The following is a 25,027-nucleotide window of genomic DNA, read 5'->3' as shown; positions in this document are numbered from 1 at the left end:
GGACCTCCTGGTCCCTGTCTCAACGGGCCTTGTATTCCGTACTACTCCCAACATGGCCGTCCAAAGCTGAAGCCCTTGCTCGCTCCATGCGCTGAACGCGGCGTGGTCTATTTATACACCACGCCTTCCGCGGCTCCGCGCGCCTCAATGCTATTGCAGAGTAGCCCAGACATGTGTTCCTAGCTCGCGGTATTGATCCCTTTGTCCCAGTGCTATTACCCACTCCTTTTCCTTTCCCCCTTCCTGGTTCCTAGCTTTTCTAGCCTTTCCAGTGTCCCGGATTCCTGGACTCTGTGATCCGGAACTAAACGCAACCTGGAACCAGACGAATCTCGAGCAGCTCTGTTCAAGACCAGGAGCGTTCGCAAGAAGGCAGCGATCTAAATCACTGGCAAACGTCGGACCCAGGTGAGAAGGGGGGAACTCCTTGACAGTTTGAGACACCACCCGACCGATCCTACAGACGAGATGGAAGCCGCCGTGCAGTACTTAATGCAACGCATGCAAGAACTATCAACGAGGTTCAAAACCTTAAGGCGGAAAACGCTGCGCTCAAAAAATTGGTCTTATCCCGGGATTCTGCTACAAAAGAGGGTGCCCTATTAGGTGGTATTGTTGACAAGTATGATGGTTCGGCAAAAACACTCCGCTGATTCCTGGATTCATGCCTGATCCATTTTACCTTCAAGCCCTATTATTTTTCGACTCCTAGGGCCAAGGTGGGTTTCATCATATCCCACCTTTCCGGCAACGCCTTAACTTGGGCAACGCCCCTTGTCAACTCCGGCGATGCCCTCCTAGACAACTACGATGGGTTCATACAGGCCCTTAAATGCATGTTTGACCGTCCAGAGCAGGTCTATACTGCCCAAGAACGCTTGCTGGACTTTCAACAAGGCCCCCAAGATATGCTCACTTATGTGACCAGATTTAAACAATTGGCCAAGGAAGCAGACTGATCCCCTGAGGCTAGTTTTACCCTGTTCAGGAGAGGCATAAACAAAGAGATCAAGGATGAACTGGCCAGGGTGGCCAGACCAAATTCATTCCAAGCACTAATGGACCTGGCCTTGAAAATAGACTTTCGCATCCAGGAAAGGAAGGCTGAAAGAAAGAAATCCAAGGGAAACCCACCCAAGATGTTCTTTGAGAGCACAGCCAGAACGGACGCAAACCCAAGTCCAGCCTCAGAACCTGAACCCATGCAAATTGGAGCCTTTTGTGATCCCATATCGCCTCAAGAAAGACTGAGAAGGATCCATACGGGTTTGTGTATGTATTGTGCTTCAGACAAACATTTGCTCAAGGAATGTCCTCTGGCACCTCCTCGGCGTTCGGGAAACACCAGCTCCCGATCTTAAATGGAGCAGAGATTCGGGAGAGAGATGTTTGCTCCACATCAATTCCATCCTTGAACTCTCCTGGACAAAACAGTTTGGTGATACTACAGGCCTTCCTGTCGCCCTCCAAAGACAAGACCTATCCCATTCTGGCCTTGGTGGACTGCGGAGCTATGGGAATTTTCATTGATCAAGACTGGGTGGTTAGTCATCATATTCCGTACGAGACCCGAAACACCATGCAACCGGTGGAAGCAATTGACGGAAGACCTCTCTCTTCAGGGCCCATAAGCCTGCAAACTAAAGAGATCCAACTTTCCATAAACCATCATCAAGAGCGGATTACATTCAACATCATCAAGTCAGCCCATTACCCCATGGTCTTGGGAATGCCCTGGTTACAAAAGCACAATCCATATATCAATTGGACAGCAGGATCATTATTCCTGGGCTCAGAGTTCTGTATGTCCCACTGTCTGTCCCTGGATCCCTCTTCGGTAACTCCTAAAGAACCACCAAGAGACCAAGAAACACCACTCATGGTTTCCAATATCATACAAGTTCCAGAGGCCTATCAGGCATATGCTGATGTATTTTCTACTGCCATAGTCCAGGCCTTACCCCCTCACAGGCCCGAAGACTGTGCCATAGATACTGATCCCTCGGCTGTAATTCCTTTCGGCAGAATGTTCATTCTTTCCAAACCTGAGAAAAAGGCCCTTTGGGAATACCTAGACACTAATCTTGAAAATGGCACCATAAGACCCTCGAAATCTCCAGCGGGTGCTTCATTGTTCTTCGTTCCCAAGAAGGATACCAAGGAACTCAGACCTTGCCTCGACTATAGAGGCTTAAATCAATGCACTCTCAAGGATTGGTACCCTCTGCCCCCTGATCTTGGATATCCTGGAAGCTGTGAGAGGAGCTGTAATATTCACCAAATTGGATCTCAGGGGTGCCTACCATTTGATCCGTATCCGGGAAGGAGACGAGTGGAAGACCGCCTTTAGAACACCCTTTGGCCACTACGAGTACTTGGTCATGCCCTTTGGACTAGCCAATGCCCCAGCAGTTTTCCAACGTTTTATGGATAGGGTGTTCTCTGATATGTTGTTTCTCTTCGTCATTGTCTATCTGGACGACATATTGATTTTTTCCAAGGACCCTCAGAAGCATGAAGGACGTGTTAAGGCAGTTCTACAAAGACTCCGGGAACATCACCTTTTAGCCAAGCCTGAAAAATATTTGTTTCACGTTACCTCTGTGCACTATCTGGGATTTATCCTTAGTCCAGAGGGGATTGGCATGGACCCTTCAAAGGTAAAGGCCATTCTCGTCTGGCCTACTCCCACGTCCGTGAAACAAATCCAATCCTTCCTAGGACTAGCCAATTTCTACCGGAAGTTCATAGCCACCTTTTCCGAGATTGTACAACCCATAGTGGCTCTGCTAAAGAAGGACACCCCATTTGTCTGGTCAACTTTACAAGAAATTGCATTCCAGCGTTTAAAGACTGAGTTCACACAAGCTCCCATACTGGCTCAACCCGATACAAGTCAACCCTTTTTAGTGGAAACGGATGCCTCTAATTACGCCATAGGAGCAATGTTGAAGCAGAAGATGGAGGACGATTTGGAACACCCCGTTGCTTATCTGTCAAGAACCTTAACTCCTAGCGAAACGCACTACTCCGTCCTGGAAAACGAACTCTTAGCCATTCGCCAAGCTTTCACTGAATGGCGACACCTACTTCTAGGAGCCAGACATCCTGTCCAAGTCAGTACTGATCATCGAAACCTTCAGATTCTACAGTCACTGGAGTGCAGGAACAGTCGTCAGGCACGTTGGGCCTACTTTTTTGCCCAGTATCAGTTCCACATTACCCATGTCCCTGGATCACAGAACCTGATCGCTGACACCTTGTCTCGCCGTCCTGACTACGTGACCACTGAAGATAAAGCATTTCCTAAAATGTTTTCTCCCACGATATTCGTAGCCCAAGCAAATAATCTCCTGGAAGAAGTCTGATTGCAAACTCAATCCTCGGAATTATGGAGGGACATTTCAACACGAAATCTCTGGAAATTAAGAGCCAAGAAAGGCTACTTATTCAAGGACAACACACTATTCATTCCTACATGGAAGCTACAGCAAAAGATAATAAACCTTTGTCATGACACACTCCATTCCTGGCACCGAGGTATCAACAACACCCTCCGTCTTATACAGAGACAGTTCTGGTGGCCTAAAATGAAGCCTGACGTGCAGCAATACATCCAGACTTGTATAACCTGTGCCCAAAGCAAACATGATAAGAAGAGACCGGGGGGTCTTCTTCTGCAGCCCACTCTACCCTCTAAACCATGGGAAATCATTGCTACAGACTTCATACTGGAGTTACCACCTTCCCGAGGATATACTACCATCATGGTCACCATAGATTTGTTTACCCATATGGCCCATTTTACGCCACTGATGAAACTACCCTCCTCTTCAGAGCTAGCTGGAATATTTCTGGAACAGATATTCCGACTACATGGGCTTCCTTCCAAGATCATATCTGACCGGGGTGCCCAATATATTTCACAATTCTGGAAACACCTCTGTCGGGTATTAGGTATCCAACGTGCCCTCTCTTAAGGATATCACCCCCAAACCAACAGAGCCACAGAACATGCAAATCAAACCCTGGAACAACATCTCCGATGTTTCGCTACCAAGGTCCAGGATGACTGTTCTCTCCTGATACCCGTTGCGGAATTCGCTTACAACAACTCTGAACACTCAGCGCTACAGACCAGCCCCTTTTATTGTAGTGAAGGGTTCCACCCATCGGTCTTACCCTCGGTTCTTCCTGACCCTACACCAGTACCTACTGTTGACTCCTGGATCGAAACTCTTATCAACATTCACTGGGAAGCTAAAGAACACTTAGAGAAAGCCAGATTACAGACCAAGAGGTACGCAGATTCCAAGAGAATACCAGGTCCTTCCTATACGGTCGGTGACCGAGTGTGGTTGTCATCAAAACTACTCCCCCGACACTTACGACCAAACAAGCTGGCTCCCCGCTACTATGGTCCATTTCCCATCAAGGAGATTATCAATCCTGTCTCATACCGAATCAAGCTACCTGACTCCAGGAAAAGAATTCATCCAGTTTTTCACACATCACTATTGAAACCCTACATCCAGTCCTCTCGAGCGAGGCCATCTTCAATATCTAGTGGAGGGGAAAGGATATCCTCCTAGCGAAAGGACCTGGGAACCTATTTCAAATATCAAGGCTCCTCGGTTGCTCAGAAGATTTCACCTAATACACCCGGGCAAACCTGGAGGGAAAGGCCTTCGGAGGAGGCATGCTGTCATGAACTTCAGGCCACGCCCCTTTTGGACCTCCTGGTCCTTGTCTCAACGGGGCATGCATTCCGTACTACTCCCAACATGGCCGTCCAAAGCTGAAGCCCTTGCTCGCTCCATGCGCTGAACGTGGCGTGGTCTATTTATAGACCATGCTTTCCGCGGCTCTGTGCGTCTCAATGCTATTGCAGAGTAGCCCAGACGTGTGTTTGTAGCTCACGGCATTGATCCCTTTGTCCCAGTGCTATTACCCACTCCTTTTCCTTTCCCCCTTCCTGGTTCCTAGCTTTTCTAGCCTTTCCAGTCTCCCGGATTCCTGGACTCCGTGATCCCGGAACTAAACGCAACCTGGAACCAGACGAATCTCGAGCAGCGCTGCTCAAGACAAGGAGCGTTCGCAAGAAGGCAGCGATCGAAGTCACCGGCAAACGTCGGACCCAGGTGAGAAGGGTCCTTCTCCTCGACCAGAGCAACCTGTGCCTCTTCCTGCCAGCAACTGGTTTCTGTTAACGCCAAAATGTGCATTTTCTTTCAGTCAAGGGAGTCTTTTGTCTCCTGTCAGAGCAACAGGCCAAAGTCCTCCTCCCACCTCATTTCACACCTACCCGCCAGTTCCTCAGCAGAGAGCAGGGGGAAGATTCCTTTGTTTGGGAGAAACTGTGGAATGTCTTTGAAGTCCAGTGTGGCTGGCTTTAGCTCATTTTTAAAACATGTTTAAAACAGTCTTTTTCTAAGAAACAATTTACATTTTTAACAAATATAACCACAAATCTCTTGATTCCAGCCTTTTTAAAAAATAAGATTGAATTGTATCAACCTATATTGCTTTTGATGGGAAGTCTCTTCTTTTCCATACTTTGATTTTAATGTGCAAGTTTAAAATGACAGGTTAGGTAAATGCCAGCTTCTGACACAGGTGAGCGGCGGTACTGCGCCCATTTCTGACATATTTTTCCCATGCAAGCATCTTTGAATGTGGATTTTTTTATGATGAAACGTGCTTCTGCTGACATTGTGCTTAGGTGGATTCTTTAAATAAAGTGATGTTTAACACCCAACAAGGATGTTGGATCTTTTCTGCTGTTTGAGAATCATTATTTTGCAAATTTAACAGCCATGGAAAAATTGATTTTAAAGCAGTTCTGGGTTTCCCTTGCAATGCAGCACTGCTTTTTCAAGTAGTTTCATTTTACTCTGTGGGTAGCTGAATGATGGGTTTTGGCAGTGGTCTCCTGTGTTACCACTGACATAGGCAAAATGGATTGGCGGCCTATTTTTCAGGTTTCCTGCACACTTTACAAAGATTTTTATAGCGCATAGATCTTTTTGGAGGCCATCCTGTTGTTTCTGATGCCAGCAGCACAGTGATGTTGCAGGGCATAGACTAGTGGGTTAGAACATCCCACACATACATATTGACTCTTTTGAAAAACTAAGAAAATGGGTGGATTTTCAGCAAACTCATGTAAGGAGCATTGGCAAGGACCTTAAAGGCTGAGGTTTTTTTGGTTGTACTTGTGACCATAATGTCCCTTTAACAATGTTTTTCTTTGAATTTCATAGGTTTTTTATAAATGTAACGTAACCATAACATCCCTTTAACAAAGTTTTTTCAGTCAACATATATCTATTTGTTAATGAAATAACATCTTATTCTTTAAACAAAAGGCAGACAAAGTAAGCCAATGCATTTCAGACTGTGGTCCTTCATTATAGCAATCTTGGAAAACAATTAAAAAAAAGTAAATGAATCCCTATTGAGTCTATAGGGAGTTCTTGTTAAGGTACAACCATCATAAGGATTATTACAGTATAAAATGTCTCAAAAGATCAAACAGACAGGCATCTAATCAACCTTGGTGTACATCTGTGAATAAATTAACAGGACATTTCATATGTAACAAACTTGAAAGACATATATATTAATTGACACATTGTCTCCAAAAAATATAGAAGCGTACTGGCTTAACTTTACAGTATATTCTGGGCACAAGCTATATTTCTGAAGCATATGAGGCAAATTACTGTAATGGTTCCACTAATTTAAATACTGTGCATGGCATTAGTAGCATGGACGCATGCGTGCAATGAAGCCATTGTGTGGTGAATCTGATGACATCATTGCGTGGCTTGATAACGTCCATAACAAATACATAAACATTAGCAGAGGGAACACTACCTAAATGTTGGGAACATTGATATCCTGAATATTCTTGAAAAAACAATAAAAAGACAATACCATGTCGTACATTACATCAAATCTATATGCAATCATGCAATCTATTAAAAATTCAAATTGCATATTGCCAAACACAGTTGGTATGGTATATAGTAAGAATATACAACATCAATGTAACCTAATAATTGTGACACACAGCAAATACTGCATACTGCATATTAAATGTATGAGAAGCATCTGCATGTAATTGGAATAAAAAAAGAACAATATCAATTGTCACTTTCGTGTAAGTCAACAAAAAATAGTGCTCACATAATTGCTTAGATTCAGAGACAGACCTTGGCAGTCATAACCTGTCATATTACAGACTTTAAAAAACATGCTATTTTCCTAAAGACTTTACTGCCCAAATTCTTCCCCCTATGAGATGTCCAGCGATTTTTGTTTCAACTGAGTTTTTTCTAAAATGGCTCATTTTTACCCCATTGAAATGTTTACTGGGTGCTTTTCGGCTGCAATATTTAGTTTTTACAGTTTGTTTATGATTGAGGTTTGCAAAATAAGTCTACATTTTGGAGAGATGTTTGTAAAACCCTTGATTTGGAAAATGTTCTTTCCTCTGGCTTTCATCCACAAATGAATGGGCAGACAGAAAGGGTTACCAGGCAACTGTCTTTATTCTTCCAGCTATATGGCAAGCCCCAGCCGTTTTCCAGATGTCTATGACCCCAGCATTTGCTGCGTATGGGAATATTTAACTTGAGTTGTGTAATACTTTGTATATAGTTATTGGGACCCTTGGAGAGTCTGATAATTCGATACAATTATGTTCTTCTGTTTCTAGGTCTGTTACTGCTTATTCGTTGAGCGATCATCATGCAGACACTATTTGACAATGGGAAGGTGTAATGTTCTTCATGTTTTTTGACACACATGCTTAGCTGGTTACCCGATTAAGCTTTTATCTCTTTTGCTTTCCTTTTTTTAATGGATCCGACTATTAGTTTTATTGGTCACTACCTGTGTTTGCCTTACAAGATTGTTCCAGTTTTTCACTTTTCTCAAGTCCCTGCACCAGCTTTAAAAAAACACTTTACATGTCTATTAATGTTGAGCAAGCACTCATCTCCCATGGCAAACTGTACTGTGTCACTGATACCTGTAGTTACAAGTGGGCGAACTTGGTTAAATGTCTTCCTTTTCTGCCCTCCTCTTGCAAAGCCAGAACCTAATCCAGAGGCGACATTGATAGAGTTCTGGGTCACATGTACTCCTTGTGCAAACACTCACAAATGTGACAGTGGTCCATGAGCAGAGCCCTCTGTCCAATAGAGCTTTAAAGGTGCAGTCACCCATGCAGCCAAGGGTCAAGCCTTTACCTGAGCTAGGTGAGGAGACCATCACAGAATGTCCAATAGCAACCCAGGTCTGGATGCCTTCTTTGAAGCTGCATGTCCTTGTCCCCCCAGAAGCCCCGTCTGCTTAAGGAAATGAAGGGGTTTCGGCCTGGCAGCACCCCGCTTGTTCCTCCCTCTTACTCCTTAGCCCTGGATGCGCTTGGTAAATGTAGCCCCCAGGGAAAGAGTCATGGAATGGGTTGGGGAGCTGTCTATAGACACTGTGGAGTGAGTAGGAAATAACTGCATGCCTGCGACCTCCTTGCCCTGGTGCGGCTCTCTCTTCCTCTCTACTCCTTAATTAAGCTCTAACTCACTGTCAAGCCCAGTGTCCTTTCACTGCCCACCAATTTTTCTTTCAAACCTCATCCCTCCTCCCCCTCATTCCCTCTCGCCTACTCTCACCACTTCTCTCCCCTTCCCTTTCTCCTCTAAATACGCAGTGGTGCAACCGGTGGGAGAAGAGTGTTAAGCGCTACCAGGACTGCGTCCATGTAAGCACACACAAGCAAGCACCTACACTCCCATTAGAAGGGTTCAGGGAAAGAGAGGGGAGTGACAGGCAGGAGGAGTCAGAACAGGAGGGAGGTAGGGGCTGGACAACAGAAGGACAGGCGGCGAAGGAGTAAGAAACACAGATGGCTGCAGAAAGACAGATGGAGCTAAAGACTGGAGGAGGAACACAGAGGCAGGCAGGCAGACCCGGAGAGAGAGGGACGCACATCCAGGTGAGTTAAGTCAAACAGGCATGCGCCGGTGGCTGCAGGGAACCTGTCACTTTCGGTGTATAACAAGTGATTGTGTGCAGGGTGTAGAATAGTGCCGCAAGTTGTCTTCCAGAGACGCTATTGCATTATGGTTTTAAGCTAATGGGTGCCAGGCGCCTGTCTGTTGTGGCACGGATGGGCGGTGCCAGGCCCTGGCTAGGGAGGGCGGAAGCCGTCCCCCTTTGAGGCAGAAGGTATCATCCCTCTGCTGTGACGCCCAGTCTGTGGGTGTGAAGGCAAGCGGAGCCTGCCACATTTCTCACCCCTGGGAGCAGTGAAGTTATTTACGTTTAAACAACCGTTTAGGTGATGGCAGCAGCACACGTGTAGGTGCAGAGGGCAAACGCCTGCCCAGGCCACAGCAATAGACCCCCTAGGATGGACGGCTCCAGTGATCAGCATCTTCGTGAAACGAAATGGCCTCTGGATTGGGGTGAAAGATGCTCTAATGGGTCAAAGGAAGGTGTTATAGCTATTCAGCCTCCTGAGCTCAGAGGAAGGGGAAAGCTGACAGCACAAAGGGTTTATAGCGGTGCCACTCGCTGCCAGCTTTCAAAACTGCCATCGAACCCCCCCCCCAGTGCACATTTCATTTGTTTAAATGATTCATCAGGGTGCTGTCAGGGTGCTGTCTCTTTTGGTGTAAGTAATATCATTGAATGCTGGTTGGCCCAAAGGCAGTGGGGCCATATTAATCTCAGTAACACAACACAAAATTAGTGAAAAAGAGCAGGGGACACTCACTTGTGATACACGCATTGGCCGTGCGACATGTTTGCACTAGGTAAAAAAATCACAAAAGTGTTGAAACGTTTTACTGTATTAGGGGCCTGCAACCTTTGGCTATCTTGTTGATTTGGACTTCAGCTCCCATTATCCCTAAGCATGGATTATGCTTCGTAGGGCTGATGGGAGTTGTAGTCCAAAGCATCTGTAGGACCAAAGGTTGCAAACCCCTATATTAGATAAGTGCGGGGGGAGGGGTTGTGGGGCGGGGGGGGGCAGTCGGCCTCTTATGGTTCAAGGATGTCACCAGGTTGGTGGGTGCGTGGGGGCCTATCTCTAATGGCTTAAGCGATGTAATGGAGCCCTGGTTCTGAGCTAGTCTTCTTTGGTATAGAAGACGTCACGGTGCTTGTCAGGAGTTCTTATCAGCTGGCAAGATAGCTTAGTGAGTTAAAGGCTCACTGCAGTAGTCCTTGTGTGATCTGCAGGTTCGAATCTCGGCAAGGTCCGACTCAGCATTTCATCCTTCACAGGTCGATAAAAAGAGTACCAGTTTCGATTGGGTAATAATAATTGTATCTAAAAATGTTCAATGGAAACTGCTGTGGCTAGAAGCGCTACTTGAATAACATGAAGCTCGGGGCAGGTGGATTGAGCTCTTCTGTAATAAGAAACCCCCCCCACCCCCCGCCCCCGCGCGGTGCTAGGAAGTTAATGGAAGCAGGCGGCCTGTCTCTTATAGGGTGTATACCTGGTTGATGGTTATAGGTACGCGCGTGCAGGAGATGTCACTGTGCGCTGTAACAGGTGCAGGGGACCTGTCCCGAACGGCGTAAGAGATGTCGGGGTACCCTATTTCTGAGTTAATATATGCAGGCAGGCTGTCTCTTCTGGTATAGGATATGTCACTGCGTGTTGGCTGGGAGTTAATAGAGGCAGGTCCTGTCTCTTCTGGTATAAGAGACGTCCCTGCGCGCGGGCTGGAAGTTTAGGAGCTGTCTCTGGCGATGCGCGCTGGGGCCTGTCTCCGGTCGGGTCCCCGGAGAGGGCCTCCCCCGCCCCGGCAGGGAGAGAGTTAAAGGAGGGATGAGCTGATCTCCGCGGTCTGCGCTACAGACACAGGGGTTGGGCCAGTGGCTGCTGCTGCGGCTCCCGCATCCATCCTCCGCTTCACCGCCCCCCTCCGCTATACCCCGCCTGCACTCACCCACCCCAGCCGCGACCGCCGCGCCTACCTGTAGCCCTACCGCGCCGCTGCCTGCGTGGCTGGCATCCGCCCGCCGCCCATCGCCGCACCCCGGAATGGCACCGCCGGGGGCTGGGCGGTCCCCTGCCCCCAGTCTTGCCGTCTTCTCTCCGAGCTGCCCCGTCTACCCAGCCAGCAGGTGAGCGCCCCCTGTCTTTCTCTCCCCGCCGGGGATACCAGTTGCTTTGAAGGTTGGGGATGGGGGCGTGGCGGGAGGAGAGGGGGCGCTATCTGTTGATAGAAATGATGGGGTGCAAGTGCAACATTGTCAGCACGGGGTTGGATGCTTGTGGACATTTGGGGTTCTCCCACTACCGTAATCAGGGGAGGGCGGGGCTGTTTGGTGTACATATTGGGGTGCAGACAAGTGATTGGTGCAAATGTAGAAAATGTGGCTAGGTGGGCGTCTCACCTCCTTCCACCCAGTGCCCCCTCTGAGGGAAGCCCTCTCTCCGGGGGGGGGGGGGGCTCCACAGGCATTTTATGATCTTGATGGAGGAAAGTGCGCTCGGTTGGAACCCGACCCCCCACCCCCGCCTTTCTCGTCGGTACCTGTTGTGCTCTCCGTTCACCAGCGACCCCCCCCCCCCCCCCGCCTCCCGTCATTTTCGCTAAAGGCCCCGAGGGCTTGCTTTTAATGCAGGCGGCGTGGGGGCCATGGGGGGGGGGTGGTCTAGAAATGGAGGAGGAGAGGTGGTGTGAGGGTCCAAGGCGAGTGGAGTAGTGGGAGGAGGGTGCGGAGTGGAGCAGTGGATGAAGGAGGGGTGTGGGGGGGTAAATGTGCCTGGAGAGAACAAGGAAGTAGTTACATGTAGACTGGGCGGGGGGGGGGGTAGAAAGGAAGAGATGGGTGAAAAGAGAGGGAGAACGGGAGATTCACGGGAAACACAGAGAGGAGGGAAAGGCCCAGGGAGCAGAACGTGGGAGAGCATTAGAGCGAGTATGGTCATAAAGAGAGGAGGAAGATGGAGGAGAGGAGAAGTGGGGAAGACGGATACAAAGAGAGGGAGTGGTGGGAAGGAGAAGAAACGATGCAAGCAGGGACGAAAACAAAAAGGGGAGGCAGAGAGGGCAGAAGAGGGCGAAGAGGAGCAACAGAGAGAGAATAGGGATAGGATCAGAGGGAAGGGGGCGAGGAGGAGAGAAGCAGAGGGGAAGAGAGAGAGGATCAGTGGGTAGGGGAGAGGGAAAGAGGGAAGAGGAGGAAGGAGGAGGAAGGAGGAGGAGAGAGGGAAAGAGGAAGAGGATCAGAGGATCAGAGGAAAGGGTAGGAAGGAAAAGGAGAGAGGGACAGAGGGAGAGAATGAGAGGAAAGTGGAGAGAGGTGGAGAGATGGGCAGGGTCAGAGGCAAGTGGAGAAAGGAGTGGAAAGAGAGGAGGAGAGGGAAAGAGGGAAGTGGAGAAAGGAGGAGAGAGAGGGAAAGAGGAAGAGCAACAGCAGGAAGGAGAGAGGAGAAGAGGGAAATAGAGAAAGGAAGAGGAGAGAGGGAAGGAGTGAGAGGATCAGAGGGAAGGAGAGAGAGAGGAGGTCAGAGGGAAGGGGAGAAAAGAGGAGGAGAGAGGGAAGGAGAGAGGAGGAGAGGAGGAACATAAAAGGGAATAGGGAGAGGATCAGAGGGAAGGGGGAGAGTAGGAGAGAGGCAGAGGGTCAGGAGTGAGGGAGGGGAGGAGAGAGAGGATGAGAGGGATGGAGAAGGGTGCGAGGGAAAGAGGGAAGAGGAGGAAGGAAGAGGAGAGAGGGAAAGAGGAAGATGATCAGAGGAAAGGGGAGGAAGGAAAAGGAGAGAGGGAGAGGATGAGAGGAAAGAAGAGAGAGGAGGAGAGATAGACAGGGTCAGAGGCAAGTGGAGAAGGAGTGAAAAGAGATGAGGAGAGGGAAAGAGGGAAGCAGAGAAACGAGGGGAGAGAGGGAAAGAGGAAGAGCATCAGCGGGAAGGAGAGAGGAGAAGAGGGAAGGGGAGAAAAGAAGAGGGGAGAGGGAAGAGTGAGAGGATCAGAGGGAAGGAGAGAGGGAGGAGGTCAGAGGGAAGGGGAGAAAGGAGGAGAAGAGAGGTAAAGAGAATAGGATCGGAGGGAAGGAGAGGGAAAGAGGGAGAAGAACAGAGGGAAGGGGGAAGGAGGAGGAGAGAGGGAAAGAGAAGAGGATCAGAGGGAAGGTGAGGAAGGAGGATGAGAGGGAAAGAAAAGAGAATCAGAGGGAAGGGGAGGAAGGAGGAGGAGAGGGAAAGAGGGAGAGGAACAGGAGACGCAAAGCGGAATGAGGGAGAGTTTGAAAGAGTGAAACGAGAGGTAAAGGCGAGGCCCACAGAGAGATGGCGAAGCAGAAGGTGGGGGTAAAGGGCAGAAGTGGAGCGAGAGAAAGCGGCAGCGATAATAAGAGAGAATGTGGGGGAGGAGGAAGAAGTACAAAAGGTGCACAACAAGTGGGTCGCTGGAACGAGGCCAAAGAAGAAGAGGAGGGGAGATGGAAGCGAACAGGGATGAGCTTGAGATGGGGAGGGTAACGGTGGGCACTGGAGAAGGGAATGGAGAAGGGCAAAGTGCTGAATTAGGCAGTGGAGGGGAGGTGAAGAGAAGAGGGAAAATATGCGAGTGAGACGTCAGTGCCCATCCCGCACGTTTTTCTCTGTCTCTCGTATGTCTCTGTCTATAGCGTTGCACTGCTTGTGGCACTGTCCTGGTGAGGATGGTCCCTGTCTGATTTTTTCCTCTGGTGTGTCCCATGTCTGTTTTATTCTCCCTCTGGTGTTTCCTATGTCTGTTTTATTTTCCCTCTGGTGTGTCCTATGTCGGTTTTATTCTCCCTCTGGTGTGTCCTATGTCTGTTTTATTCTCCCTCTGATGGTTCCTATGTCTGTTTTATTCTCCCTCTGGTGTTTCCTATGTCTGTTTTATTTTCCCTCTGGTGTGTCCTATGTCTGTTTTATTCTCCCTCTGATGGTTCCTATGTCTGTTTTATTCTCCCTCTGATGGTTCCTATGTCTGTTTTATTCCCCCTCTGGTGTTTCCTATGTGTGTTTTATTCTCCCCTGATGTTTCCTATGTCTGTTTTTCAGGGGTGTTGCTAGGTCTGGAAAAAATTCAGGGCTACGCTACTGGTGGGACTCAGGGCTAGCTAGCCATTTGGTTGTAGGCCCTGAGGGTCTATCCGGGGCTACAACCAAAAGACCCAGGGCTATAGCCGCCTCGCCACCCAGCAATTCTCTGGTTTACCCGTTTGCGGTTTGTTATTCTCTTCCCCTGTTTTGATGTTCCCGTGTCTCTGATGTCTCTGATGGCTCGGATGTTCCTTTTTCGCCCGCTTCTTTTCCTCTCTGGTGTGTCCAATACTCCAAGGTTTTCCTCTCTCTGGTGTTTCTCTCTCTGATTTTACTCTGCCCCCGGTGTTTATCACTGTTGTTTCTCTGTCTCCTTTGCTTCTGTATCTTCAGTGTTTCTCTCTCCTCAGAGTTTTTCATTCTGTAGTGTCTCAATGTCTCTCGAGTTCACCTCTGGGTGGTGTGTGACTGTGTTCCCTGCCTCTGATGTTCCTTTTTCGCCCGTTTCTTGTTTTCTCAGGCGTGTCTCATTCTTCCTGATTTTCCTGTCTCTGGTGTTTGTCTCTCTGACTTTACTCTGCCCCCAGTGTTTCTCTATCACTGGTGTTTCTCTGTATCCTTTGCTTTTCTGTCTTCAGTGTTTCTCTCTCCCCAGAGTTTCTCATTCTGTAGTGCCTTACTGTTTCTCTGGTTTACCTGTGTGCGGTCTGTTATTCTCTTCCTCTGTTTTGATGTTCCCCAGTGTCTGATGGCTCTGATGTTCCTTTTTCGCCCAGTTCGTTCCCTGTTTGGTGTGTCTAATTCTCCAAAGTTTTCCTGTCTCTGGTGTTTCTCTCTCTGACTTTACTCTGTCTTCAGTGTTTCTCCATCACTGGTGTTTCTCTGTCTCCTTTGCTTCTGTGTCTTCAGTGTTTCTCTCTCCCCTGGGTTTCCCATCCTGTAGTGTCTCATTGTCTCTCGAGTTTACCTCTGGGTGGCGTGTGACTGTGTTTCCTGCCTCTGATGTTCCTTTTTTCGCCCCTTTCTTCTCTGGCGTGTCTCCTTCTTCCTGATTCTTCTGTCTCTGGTGCTTCTCTCTCTGACTTTACTCTTCCCCGGTGTTTCTCTATCGCTGGTGTTTCTCTGTTTCCATGGCTTTTCTTTTGTGGTGCTCATCTCCTGCTGGCGTTGCCCCTAGCATAGTGGTCCTGAATGAGCAGCCCTCTCTAAGCCACCAACTCAGAAAAGCCCATTGACAGGTTTTCATTTTGAGATAAGGCAAAGGGGAGCTGTTATAACCACTACACCCATGCTTAGATCAAAGAGATTGAAATCACTGCGCTTGACATAAATGTCACATTGTATTAACCAGTCATTAGACCTTTACAATGAATCAGGAGTAGATTTATTAAGCCAGGTGCTGGTATAAAAAACAGAAAAGCAAAAGGAAAATGCAGAAGATAGAATCTGAGTTCTAAATTGTACACACTTTCGGTGAAGCACAATAGTTTAGTTCAAGGTCTAGGCAAAGACTCGTTTGCCCACACCTGGAACCTCTGATCACACCCACACTCCCAGGGAAAGCGCTGCTGTGCTTGGGAGCCGCATGGCTTCAGTCACAGAGCTCAGCGCTGAAGGTGCCACGAAGCCTCAGTAGAGGCTATCGGCTGCCAGGCCTGGGTTCTAGATTCTCCAAGTTCCCTCACTCCAGGACCATGTGCTGCAGATCGCGGCTTCTTGCTGTGCCCTCCGACCCCATTACATTAACAAGATCGATCCCCACAGTGAGTGCCCCTTTAAAAGAATCATATTCCTAGCACTCCAAAACCCCTGAGCTATTGTTTCAGCCTGGAACCAATCCTGCTATTCAGGGGAAGATCCATGCGTGTTGTGAACTGCCTGGCTGAGGTCTGCAGCCTTTGGTGCTCCAGATGGCCTAACTAGCACAGCCCCACCAGACCTCACTAGCACAGTCAGTGGTGAGGGCTTATGGGAGTCGTAGTCCAAAACATCTGGAGAGTCACAGGTGGCAGATCCCTGGCCCTAAACCTAGGAGCAGGTGTGGAGCGGGTAGGTGCTGTCCATCACAACACTCAGACCAATCAGGAGGTCTTCCTACTACGCTGCCATGCAGCGCCTGGGAGGTTCTCTTGAAAGGTGTCCTACTGCAGGTGCCCCATGGCACTTCTATGTAGGCAAAGAGCAAGCTAGGGGGGCGCCTGGCTTACCACAATTCACAGCATTCACCCCTGGGTTATGGCTGCAGCGCTCCCTGGGTGTATTTGGTTTTTCGTTTGTGCTGGAACTGACGGGGTGTTGCTAGGTCTGGAAAAGATTCGGGGCTACGTTAATGACGCGACTGTCGGGACTCGGGGCTACAATCAAAAGATCTGGGGCTACACTAATGAGCGGACTGTCGGGACTCAGGGTTAGCCAGCCTTTTGGTTGTAGCCCCTGAGCTTCTATGCAGGGCTACAACCAAAAGGCCTGGAGCTGTAGACCCTTCAGCCGCCCCCCCCCCCCCCCTAGCAGCGCCTCTGGCTGGAAGCAGGGAATAAGCCAATAGAAACGCTTGAGGCACGACACCAACTCCTCTGCATAAGATGTGTCAGTAACTCGAACCCGCTCTAGGGACCAGTGCTTCATTTGTGGGGGTGTTTGCCAGGGCTCAGCCCTGGCACTTATTTTTGAGCGCCGGCACTTATTGTCTCAGACTCACTTTTATTATGAAGTGTTAGTGCATCCATCCACCACAATGAGGAGGTGCAAGCTCTAGTGTAACCCCAAATATGTCGACACCGTGGGGCGCAGCTATGGGTGGTGACACCAGTGTTGCCCACCCGCAGCGTCACAGGAGCGCTAGAAAATATTTTGGCCTTGGCACTTATTTCTTTTACATATTAAGCACTGCCCGGAACATCCTGGCAGGGAAAGCACACCCCTCAGTAAATTGACTACCTGGCGTTGTACCGCTTGTACCCGATGACAGAGCTCTGGGGTGCAGGGTTCTGATCCCTGACAGCGCAATCGAGTGGAACCACAATAATAATGATAGGATTGTCACATGTTATAAAGCGCTTTTATAACAAATTCCTCATGTGCCCAAGCACCCACAGGACTGGTCTGCTGTCACGCACACATGCCAACACATGCTTGGTCACCGGCACAAGTTACCAGGTCTTTCCATAATATGTTCCGGTACTCACACCATTTGCCAGAAACTCCCATCATAGTGGCAGCTACTCGCTGCATATGCCGCGTAGACCTGTCTATGCACACCAGTCGCTTGATATCAGTGTCATTTGCTCAAGAAAACCACGTCTCAGCGATTGGCATCAAATGCCTACACAATAGTAATAATAGTAATAATAATGTATTTATATAGCGCTTTTGCTAAAGCACTGTACATAGAACATTTACATATAATTATTATCAACCAACCAAAGTTTGTACTTATTTATCAACCTCAAAAGGGTAAAAGGCTGAGTTTGCCTCACCGGATTCAGACCTGCGACCACGAGTGCACACGCAGCTCTCAACAGCAAGCTCCCAACCTGCTAAGCTATCTTAAAGGCATATGCATGCCTCTTTTGCCAGATATTATCATCATTTGCCTGTACTGAAATCCCTTGTCTTGCCAGTATTAACATCAAATGTCCGGGTATTCATTTCATTAAGAGGAGTGGGTGATGAAGGAGGCCTGGGCTGTAGCAGGCACGCCGGCATAGAGGACCCGGAGAAGAGTGCGTGCCCCCAACCCTATGCCATGCCACCTTATGAAGGCAGCAGCCCCAGGCACTAGGGCCAGGCAGGAATGATGTGCATCTGTTTCATCCTTTCAACTGCACTATTTGAAGTATCTGACAGGCTATTCCCCAACCCTACCGGCTACTCAGAGACACTACTGTGTTAGGAAGTTTCCTGATTTCCTTGTATTGCAACCAACATGTTTTTGACTGGCCCTGTGCTAGTCTTCCCAGCATTTAACAGATACTAGCATGGTGGGAAATCCTATGCTGCGGGCCTGTCCTTAGCGCCATATACATGAATAAATAAATAAATACATCTCTAAATGTCGGTATGAATTGGCAAGCCAGTTTGCTGGGAAGAGATCTCTTGCTTTTTCTATAGCCCAGCAAGCCCCTGCCTGACTCCTCCTCAGCCCTGCCAGCCTCATAGAGGTATCAATGCATCAGAACATCCCTTGTTCTCCCTGCATGCCAGAAATCTCTGCCTGTGGCTGGCCCAGCCTCTTAGAGGTATCTGTGTATCAGAACATCCCTCATTTTCCGCCTCTCAGAGGTATGACTGTCTCAGAACAGAGAAATCCCTCGTGTTTCCTATATGCCAGCAAGCCTCTGGCGATGACTGGCTCAGCCTCTCTCTAAGAGGCATGACTGTCTCAGAACAGAGAAATCCCTCGTGTTTCCTATATGCCAGCAAGCCTCTGGCGATGACTGGCTCAGCCTCTCTCTAAGAGGCATGACTGTCTCAGAACAGAGAAATCCCTCGTGTTTCCTATGTGCCAGCAAGCCTCTGGCGATGACTGGCTCAGCCTCTCTCTAAGAGGCATGACTGTATCAGAACACCCCTCGTTTTCCCTATGTGCCAGCAAGCCTCTGGCGATGACTGGCTCAGCCTCTCTCTAAGAGGCATGACTGTATCAGAACACCCCTCGTTTTCCCTATGTGCCAGCAAGCCTCTGGCGATGACTGGCTCAGCCTCTCTCTAAGAGGCATGACTGTATCAGAACACCCCTCGTTTTCCCTATGTGCCAGCAAGCCTCTGGCGATGACTGGCTCAGCCTCTCTCTAAGAGGCATGACTGTATCAGAACACCCCTCGTTTTCCCTATGTGCCAGCAAGCCTCTGGCGATGACTGGCTCAGCCTCTCTCTAAGAGGCATGACTGTATCAGAAGAACCCTCGTTTTCCCTATGTGCCAGCAAGCCTCTGGCGATGACTGGCTCAGCCTCTCTCTAAGAGGCATGACTGTATCAGAACACCCCTCGTTTTCCCTATGTGCCAGCAAGCCTCTGCTTGGGAAATGTTCAATGACAAAATTGGTCGGTGTGATCGCAAGTGAACTTTGGTTTCGTCTTGGCTGCCCCCTTGGCCACATTGCGCTAATCCGTTCACCTCCCTACACCACAGCCTCTCACCTACTGAAAGCCAGAACGTGTAAGTGTTACAACATCATGAATAAAAGACAATTAACAGTACCAAAGCGTGCACACCCAGGGCTGCTTCAAGTACGCTACCAAGAAGTAGTTGTCCTGCATGGTGTATTAATGTGAAGCAATTTATCGTGGCATAACACCATAACAGGTGTATTTGTAGAATGCGCGTACCACCAGAGGGTTATCTTGGCACTATTGACAGTTAAAACATTTTTTATTGTATATGATGGAAGTATAATCTGTGCAACACATATAAATGCATACGTGATTTATATGCTTGCACGTGCTCCAATGACCATTATTGACTGGCATTCACTTTTTTTACGGATAGACTGACTGGACTATATAGAGCTGAGGGACCTACACGCGAATGCCAGTTAGCCTTGTGTGATTGACCCTGCCCCAGCTCTACTGGCTTTTCAGAAATACCAACCTGTTGGGGAATGATTTGCTTTCTATGGGCCTCATTACACGGTAGGCGGTGGACCAAGGTGCTATTAGCACCTTGGTCCATGCAGGTAAAATACCAGCACCGCCTTGGAGGAAAGGGGAATTACCGCCCTATTCCAAGGTTGGCAGGGCGGTAATTCCCCCTTCCCCCATTTCCCTTCCCCATTCCCATTTTTGCCCCATAGGGCATAATGGGAATGGGGAAGGTGCTAATTACGATACCGCAAATTGTGGTACCGTAATTAGCACCCTGGTCCCTTTGCGGGTTGGTTTTTAACGCCTGCTAAAGAGCAGGCGTTAAAGTACCAACCCGCAAAGGGACCTCGTAGTAAGGCGGTAAGGGTTAACGGTCACCGGTACCATTACCAGTGACCGTTAAGCCTTACCGCCTTCCGTGTAATGAGGCCCCATATCATGTATAATTCGCCAGTTGCAGCTGTAGTGGTCTCCAGACACCAAAGGCCCGATTCTATCTCAATTGGATTTTGTGTACTGAAAAGGTCGTTAAAAGCGTTAACAACCTTTTTGGTACTTAAGACCTATTCTGATGGTGGCGCATTCTCCCGAAGTCGGTAGGAATGCTCCACTTTCGGAATACATGTGGCAGTTGCTAGGATGGGTTGGAAACCAACCTAGCAACCACCACATTCGTTGCCAGCCACTTTAGACTGGTATTCCTATGGCACTCCTCCACTTTTTAATGTGTGCTAAAGTCGCGCACATATACGGTACCATTCAGATGTCAGTTCACCTATGTGAACGAATTGCATTGGGTCAGCTTATCATAATATTCAGCCAAAAAAAGCTCAAGGGTGCAGAGATGTCTCTAATAGGGGTATGTTTAATTCATTAATTAAATTGGGTCCTTTGTAATTGATCATTATTGACAGATGTGTATACAAATTTGCATTACATCATTGGTCAAGATTTCTGACCTCCCGCACGTATCTCAGAATTGAGGTAACCTGGCAGCACCGAATAAAGGTAGTCTACCATGGGATATCTATATCTGCAATACATCATTTTAAGTTGTAATACAGGAAGGCAATTTAGAGTTGCATCCATTTAATCTATGACAATTTGTGACAGGTCTGAGACGCTAACACTACTGAGTTCCGTGAAGTGAACGGATTTGGGAACGCAATAAGGAACCCTTACTACTCATTCTGATTGTGGACGTCAACCAGGTGATTCATTTAGTAGTCCTCAATGATGAGTGTGTGCCTCTAAGAACATTTAAATTACAATAGGTTATTGCAGATACTACAATAAAATAATGAAATGACAATGATTTACATTATGCTCATTATGTACTAACTCCCTAGATAAACGACACTCCTGAATTCACCAAGATAGTTGCTCCTGATGAAGGGCGTGACCCGAAACACATGAAGCTCATTTTTAATCTGATGTGATTAATAAACGTATATATGTACAGCATTACATGTCTTGTTTTGCAATCCAAATGTTCATGTATGTAGTATGCACGTTAGAATGTTCTGTTTACCATACAAGTCTCTAAGAGTGTATGACCGAGTAGACTAACTATTGACTGACTAGTTCCGTTTAGAAGGTGTGCAGGGGGCGGGAGAGTCCACCCCCATTGGACACTTGAGATGTCAGTGTTATAGTGACAGCTGTCAGTGCCAGAGCTGTGTTCCCTCCCCTGCACCCAAAGATTCATTAGAGACCTTTTTAAATAAGAATTGAGACACCCCTGGAATTAGGCATGCAGGCCACACTCGCTTGTTTACATTGTTGGAACTATTGTTCATGGTCTTGAAATGTTGTAAGCAGCTTAGAGCAATAGATTTGTGATTTTATGTTGAATGGAAATACATTTTTGATAACGTGAGTACAATCTACAATATATGCATCGTTACATAACTGTCACTATGTTTGGTCTTGTGCGTTCATTGATTTATGGACTTTTGGTTGCACTTTTTGTCTAATTTGTGTTCATTTTGCTCTATAAAAGCAGGCAAGATTATAGACAATGAAAATAAGCATGTGTATGTAAATTGGGTTTGCACTTTTATATTAGAATCCAAATAATGTATTAAATATAATGGTCCTTATGTCTCCTGGGAACTAGGCTGAAAAAGATATTACATTGGTTTTACACTAATGAGAAAATAATTCTCTGAATCCATTTCTGAGAAATGTTTTGTTAGAGGCGTGCACTCAGACTGCCTCTGTTGAAGAGGTGTGCCCTCTCACTCCCACCCCCACTCAGAGGGATGCCAGGAACCCACCTGGTCAGCTCTGCACCCGTCACCGCAGACAGTACTCACCTCCAGTGCTCCAGATGAGATATGGAAGTGGGAATAGTTTGCTCCCTGGATTGTAAAGTTGGGAGTACAGTGATTTTTAGGGAGTGCAACTTTAAATCCAATTCCCACTGGGAATATTTTTTTATGAGCCTGTAAAATGATGTTTTAACTGGAAAGCAGAAATGTGTTTGTAATTATTTATTTGCACCTAGTCATGCACATTACCCGATTCATGTTTACTTCGTCCAATCAGGCAGTTATAACAGTAGTTTCTTCCTGTGGCACTACGTGCACTAACATATCCATGGAGCTGTGAGAGTGAACGCAGCGGGCACAAGGTTCTACGTGTCTGTTTCCTATTTTTTGTTAGGAGTATTTGTACTCCCTATTTTTAATTTTTGGGAGTATTTACCTCTTTTTATGGAGTAAAAGTGACTGTTACACCCCTCATCTGTAGGGCTGCCCAGCTCACAGCCTACTTGGGAGCAAACTACCCGCAGCAGTGGCGCCTCTCACCTAATACCTGCCAGTCCCCACATATAGGCACTCTGCACACAAGGAACCATCCACTCAAACCCCAGACTCCAATATGTCGTGCACTAGTGCTGTGCGCTGACTCCACTTTCTGGCAAGGGCACAGTGCTGAGAAGACAGGCCAATGGCAGCTGTGCGCTATATACAAACCCTTGACAGTGACATAGGCATTTCAACAATGGCATTCCCTTGCTGTCCAGCAGTTAATCAGAATCTAGCACTCCCTCGCCCTTGTGACCATTAGTAAACAGATAGCACCCGTGTGGCATGGCGTGGCATCAGCGTAAAGCCGTGTCTTTGCATTTATGTCAAGGAATCTTTATTAAAGTATCTTTGTTATTACTTTTTTTAATCCACACACAAAAAATAGCACTGGCGAGATTCCCCATATTTTATAACATTGAAAAAACCTGACACTTTTATACTGGTGCGTCCCCTGGGAAAAAAACAATCTGTGCTAAATGTTCATATACTTTCAATGGAGCTTCCCTGAAATCGGGCCAGTGGCACCCCCCCCCCCTCACACTAAATTCAAATTTCGCCTCCCTTGCCTCTTGCAGTCTTAGGGCGCCAATGTAAAGGCATGGAACCCCCTCTGCCCCCTTGGTAAACTAGATTGTGCTGATGCTCCCCTTGGATAGGAGTAGGTGACTAGCGTCCTGTGAAGTCAGGTTCACAGGTGCCTTGCAGAGTTCATGCCCCGGTTGTATTGTTTTTCAGCTGTAGATCGCCCTCGCCCTTTCCTCTTCCACCCTTTATGACACTGTATCAAGAGTACACCTGTGCGCAGCACCGCCCGAGCCTCTGACTTGCTTTCCACTACACCTGTAGCCGGCCATGCTCTAAATGTGGGTCATTGCACCCCAGTAGGCTGCCACAGGTTTGGTTCCAAGGGGGACATGACCGTTAGACCTCGCCTTCATCGTCCTCTCCGCCCCCACTCACCTGTGCACAGATGTCGGCATTTGCTGATTGCTGGGCGTGACCTCTTTGAACATCTCCCAGTTTTTTCCCAGCTAAGTGTGTGCTTTCTAAATCCGATACACGCGTGCATGCAATTAAGTGCATAGATCTGCCTAAAGTACTGCATAACAACTGGCTTGCCATTGCCAAACTAATTCCACACCAACTTCTTTCATCAGAACCACTGAGCATGTGATCCCACACATCCAATCAGAAACAAGGAGTTCCCCATCTTCCTGATCTACTTCAGTTCCCTCCCTCTTCTAGTCTGTCTTCTCCTTCTATTACCTGCGTTTTATCAACCTCATAATTTCCCTTCTAACCACCACTGACAGGGTCTGGTTACCCCAGGCGTGGGCTCAGTACGCACTCTGGACAAGACTCAGGCCCGATTCTTAAGTTCTAAATAGCACGATTCACTGCGCCAAATCAGGACGCCCAGGCCCACTTGAGAATAGTAGTGCACCGTCAGCATTGCGCCAGTTTTTCGGCATAATGCGTGCAATCCTGAAATCTCTGCAGCATTTTTGTAAAATACCGACATATTCGTTATTTTACAAAACTGCTGCCGAGAACCGTGGTGTTCATGGACACTTTCCAGGGCCTCCTTTGGCTCCCAGTCCACCCATTAAACCTACGAGAACGAATTGCATTGGGTCAGCTTATCATAATATTCAACCAAAAAGAGCTCAAAGGTGCAGAGATGTCTCTATTAGAATACGATTAATTAAACGTGTGGCCTGCACGCCTAATTCCAGGGCTGTCTCAATTCTCATTTAAAAAGGTCTCTAATGAATCTTTGGGTGCGGGGGAGGGAACACAGCTCTGGAACTGACAGCTGTCACTATAACACTGACATATCAAGTGTCCAATGGGGGTGGACACTCCCGCCCCCTGCACACCTTCTAAACGGAACTAGTGTGTCAATAGTTAGTCTACTCGGACATACACTCTTAGAGATTTTTATGGTAAACAGAACATTCTAACGAGCATACTTCATACATGAACATTTGGATTGCAAAACAAGACATGTAATGCTGTACATATATACGTTTATTAATCATATCAGATTAAAAATGAGCTCTACGTGTTTTGGGCCACGGCCTTCATTCGGGAGCAACTATGGTGGTGAATTTGCGAGTGTCGTTTATCTAGGGAGTAAGTACACAATGGGCATAACGTAAATCTTTGTCATTTCATTATTTCATTGTAGTATCTGTAGGGTGACCAGATTTCCAAAACGAAAAACTGGGACTGCCAACAACATAAAAGAGGGACTACCCCATTGCAGCCCACAATTACCGCCCGTACCCCAAAACGCCTCCACAACCACCACCCAATCCTATTTCCGCTCTTCTCCTTTCTATAAAATGTATATGATCTCATTTGTGTAGTTTTGTCTGTGAATCATGGCATTTTAATTCATAACAGGCGTTTGCTCTAATTGATATAGCATGGCTTGCTGTACATTCTTTTCCAAGCAAGTCTCTGTGGTACAGTCAGTAAGTGTTGCGAATTGTACCTCAAAAGGTTGGGGGTTCGAGCCAACTTGACTTCAAAATGCTGAAAGTTTTGGGGAAAAAAAATACTATTTTAA

The 25,027-nt window shown here is 47.6% G+C and overlaps 1 protein-coding gene across 4 annotated transcripts in view; it reads left to right on the top strand.

Moving 5' to 3' along the window:
* The first annotated feature begins 8,902 nt into the window (after positions 1-8,902).
* The window catches only part of PIANP (PILR alpha associated neural protein), a 325,782-nt gene continuing 309,657 nt past the window's right edge, over positions 8,903-25,027 (top strand). For 2 of the 4 annotated variants that reach the window (XM_069650668.1, XM_069650665.1), the window contains exon 1: positions 11,072-11,154. In XM_069650668.1, the coding sequence (XP_069506769.1) occupies positions 11,072-11,154 (83 nt within the window). Of the gene's footprint in view, positions 9,005-11,018; positions 11,155-25,027 lie in introns of those variants that run through there. The other 2 variants (XM_069650667.1, XM_069650666.1) reach the window with 2 other exon arrangements.

Source organism: Ambystoma mexicanum, chromosome 3p (genome assembly GCF_040938575.1).
Source record: "Ambystoma mexicanum isolate Mex_15411 chromosome 3p, UKY_AmexF1_1, whole genome shotgun sequence".
NCBI lineage: Eukaryota > Metazoa > Chordata > Amphibia > Caudata > Ambystomatidae > Ambystoma > Ambystoma mexicanum.
Note: the sequence above shows the minus strand (reverse complement) of the source record. Positions and strands in the feature narration are given on the sequence as shown.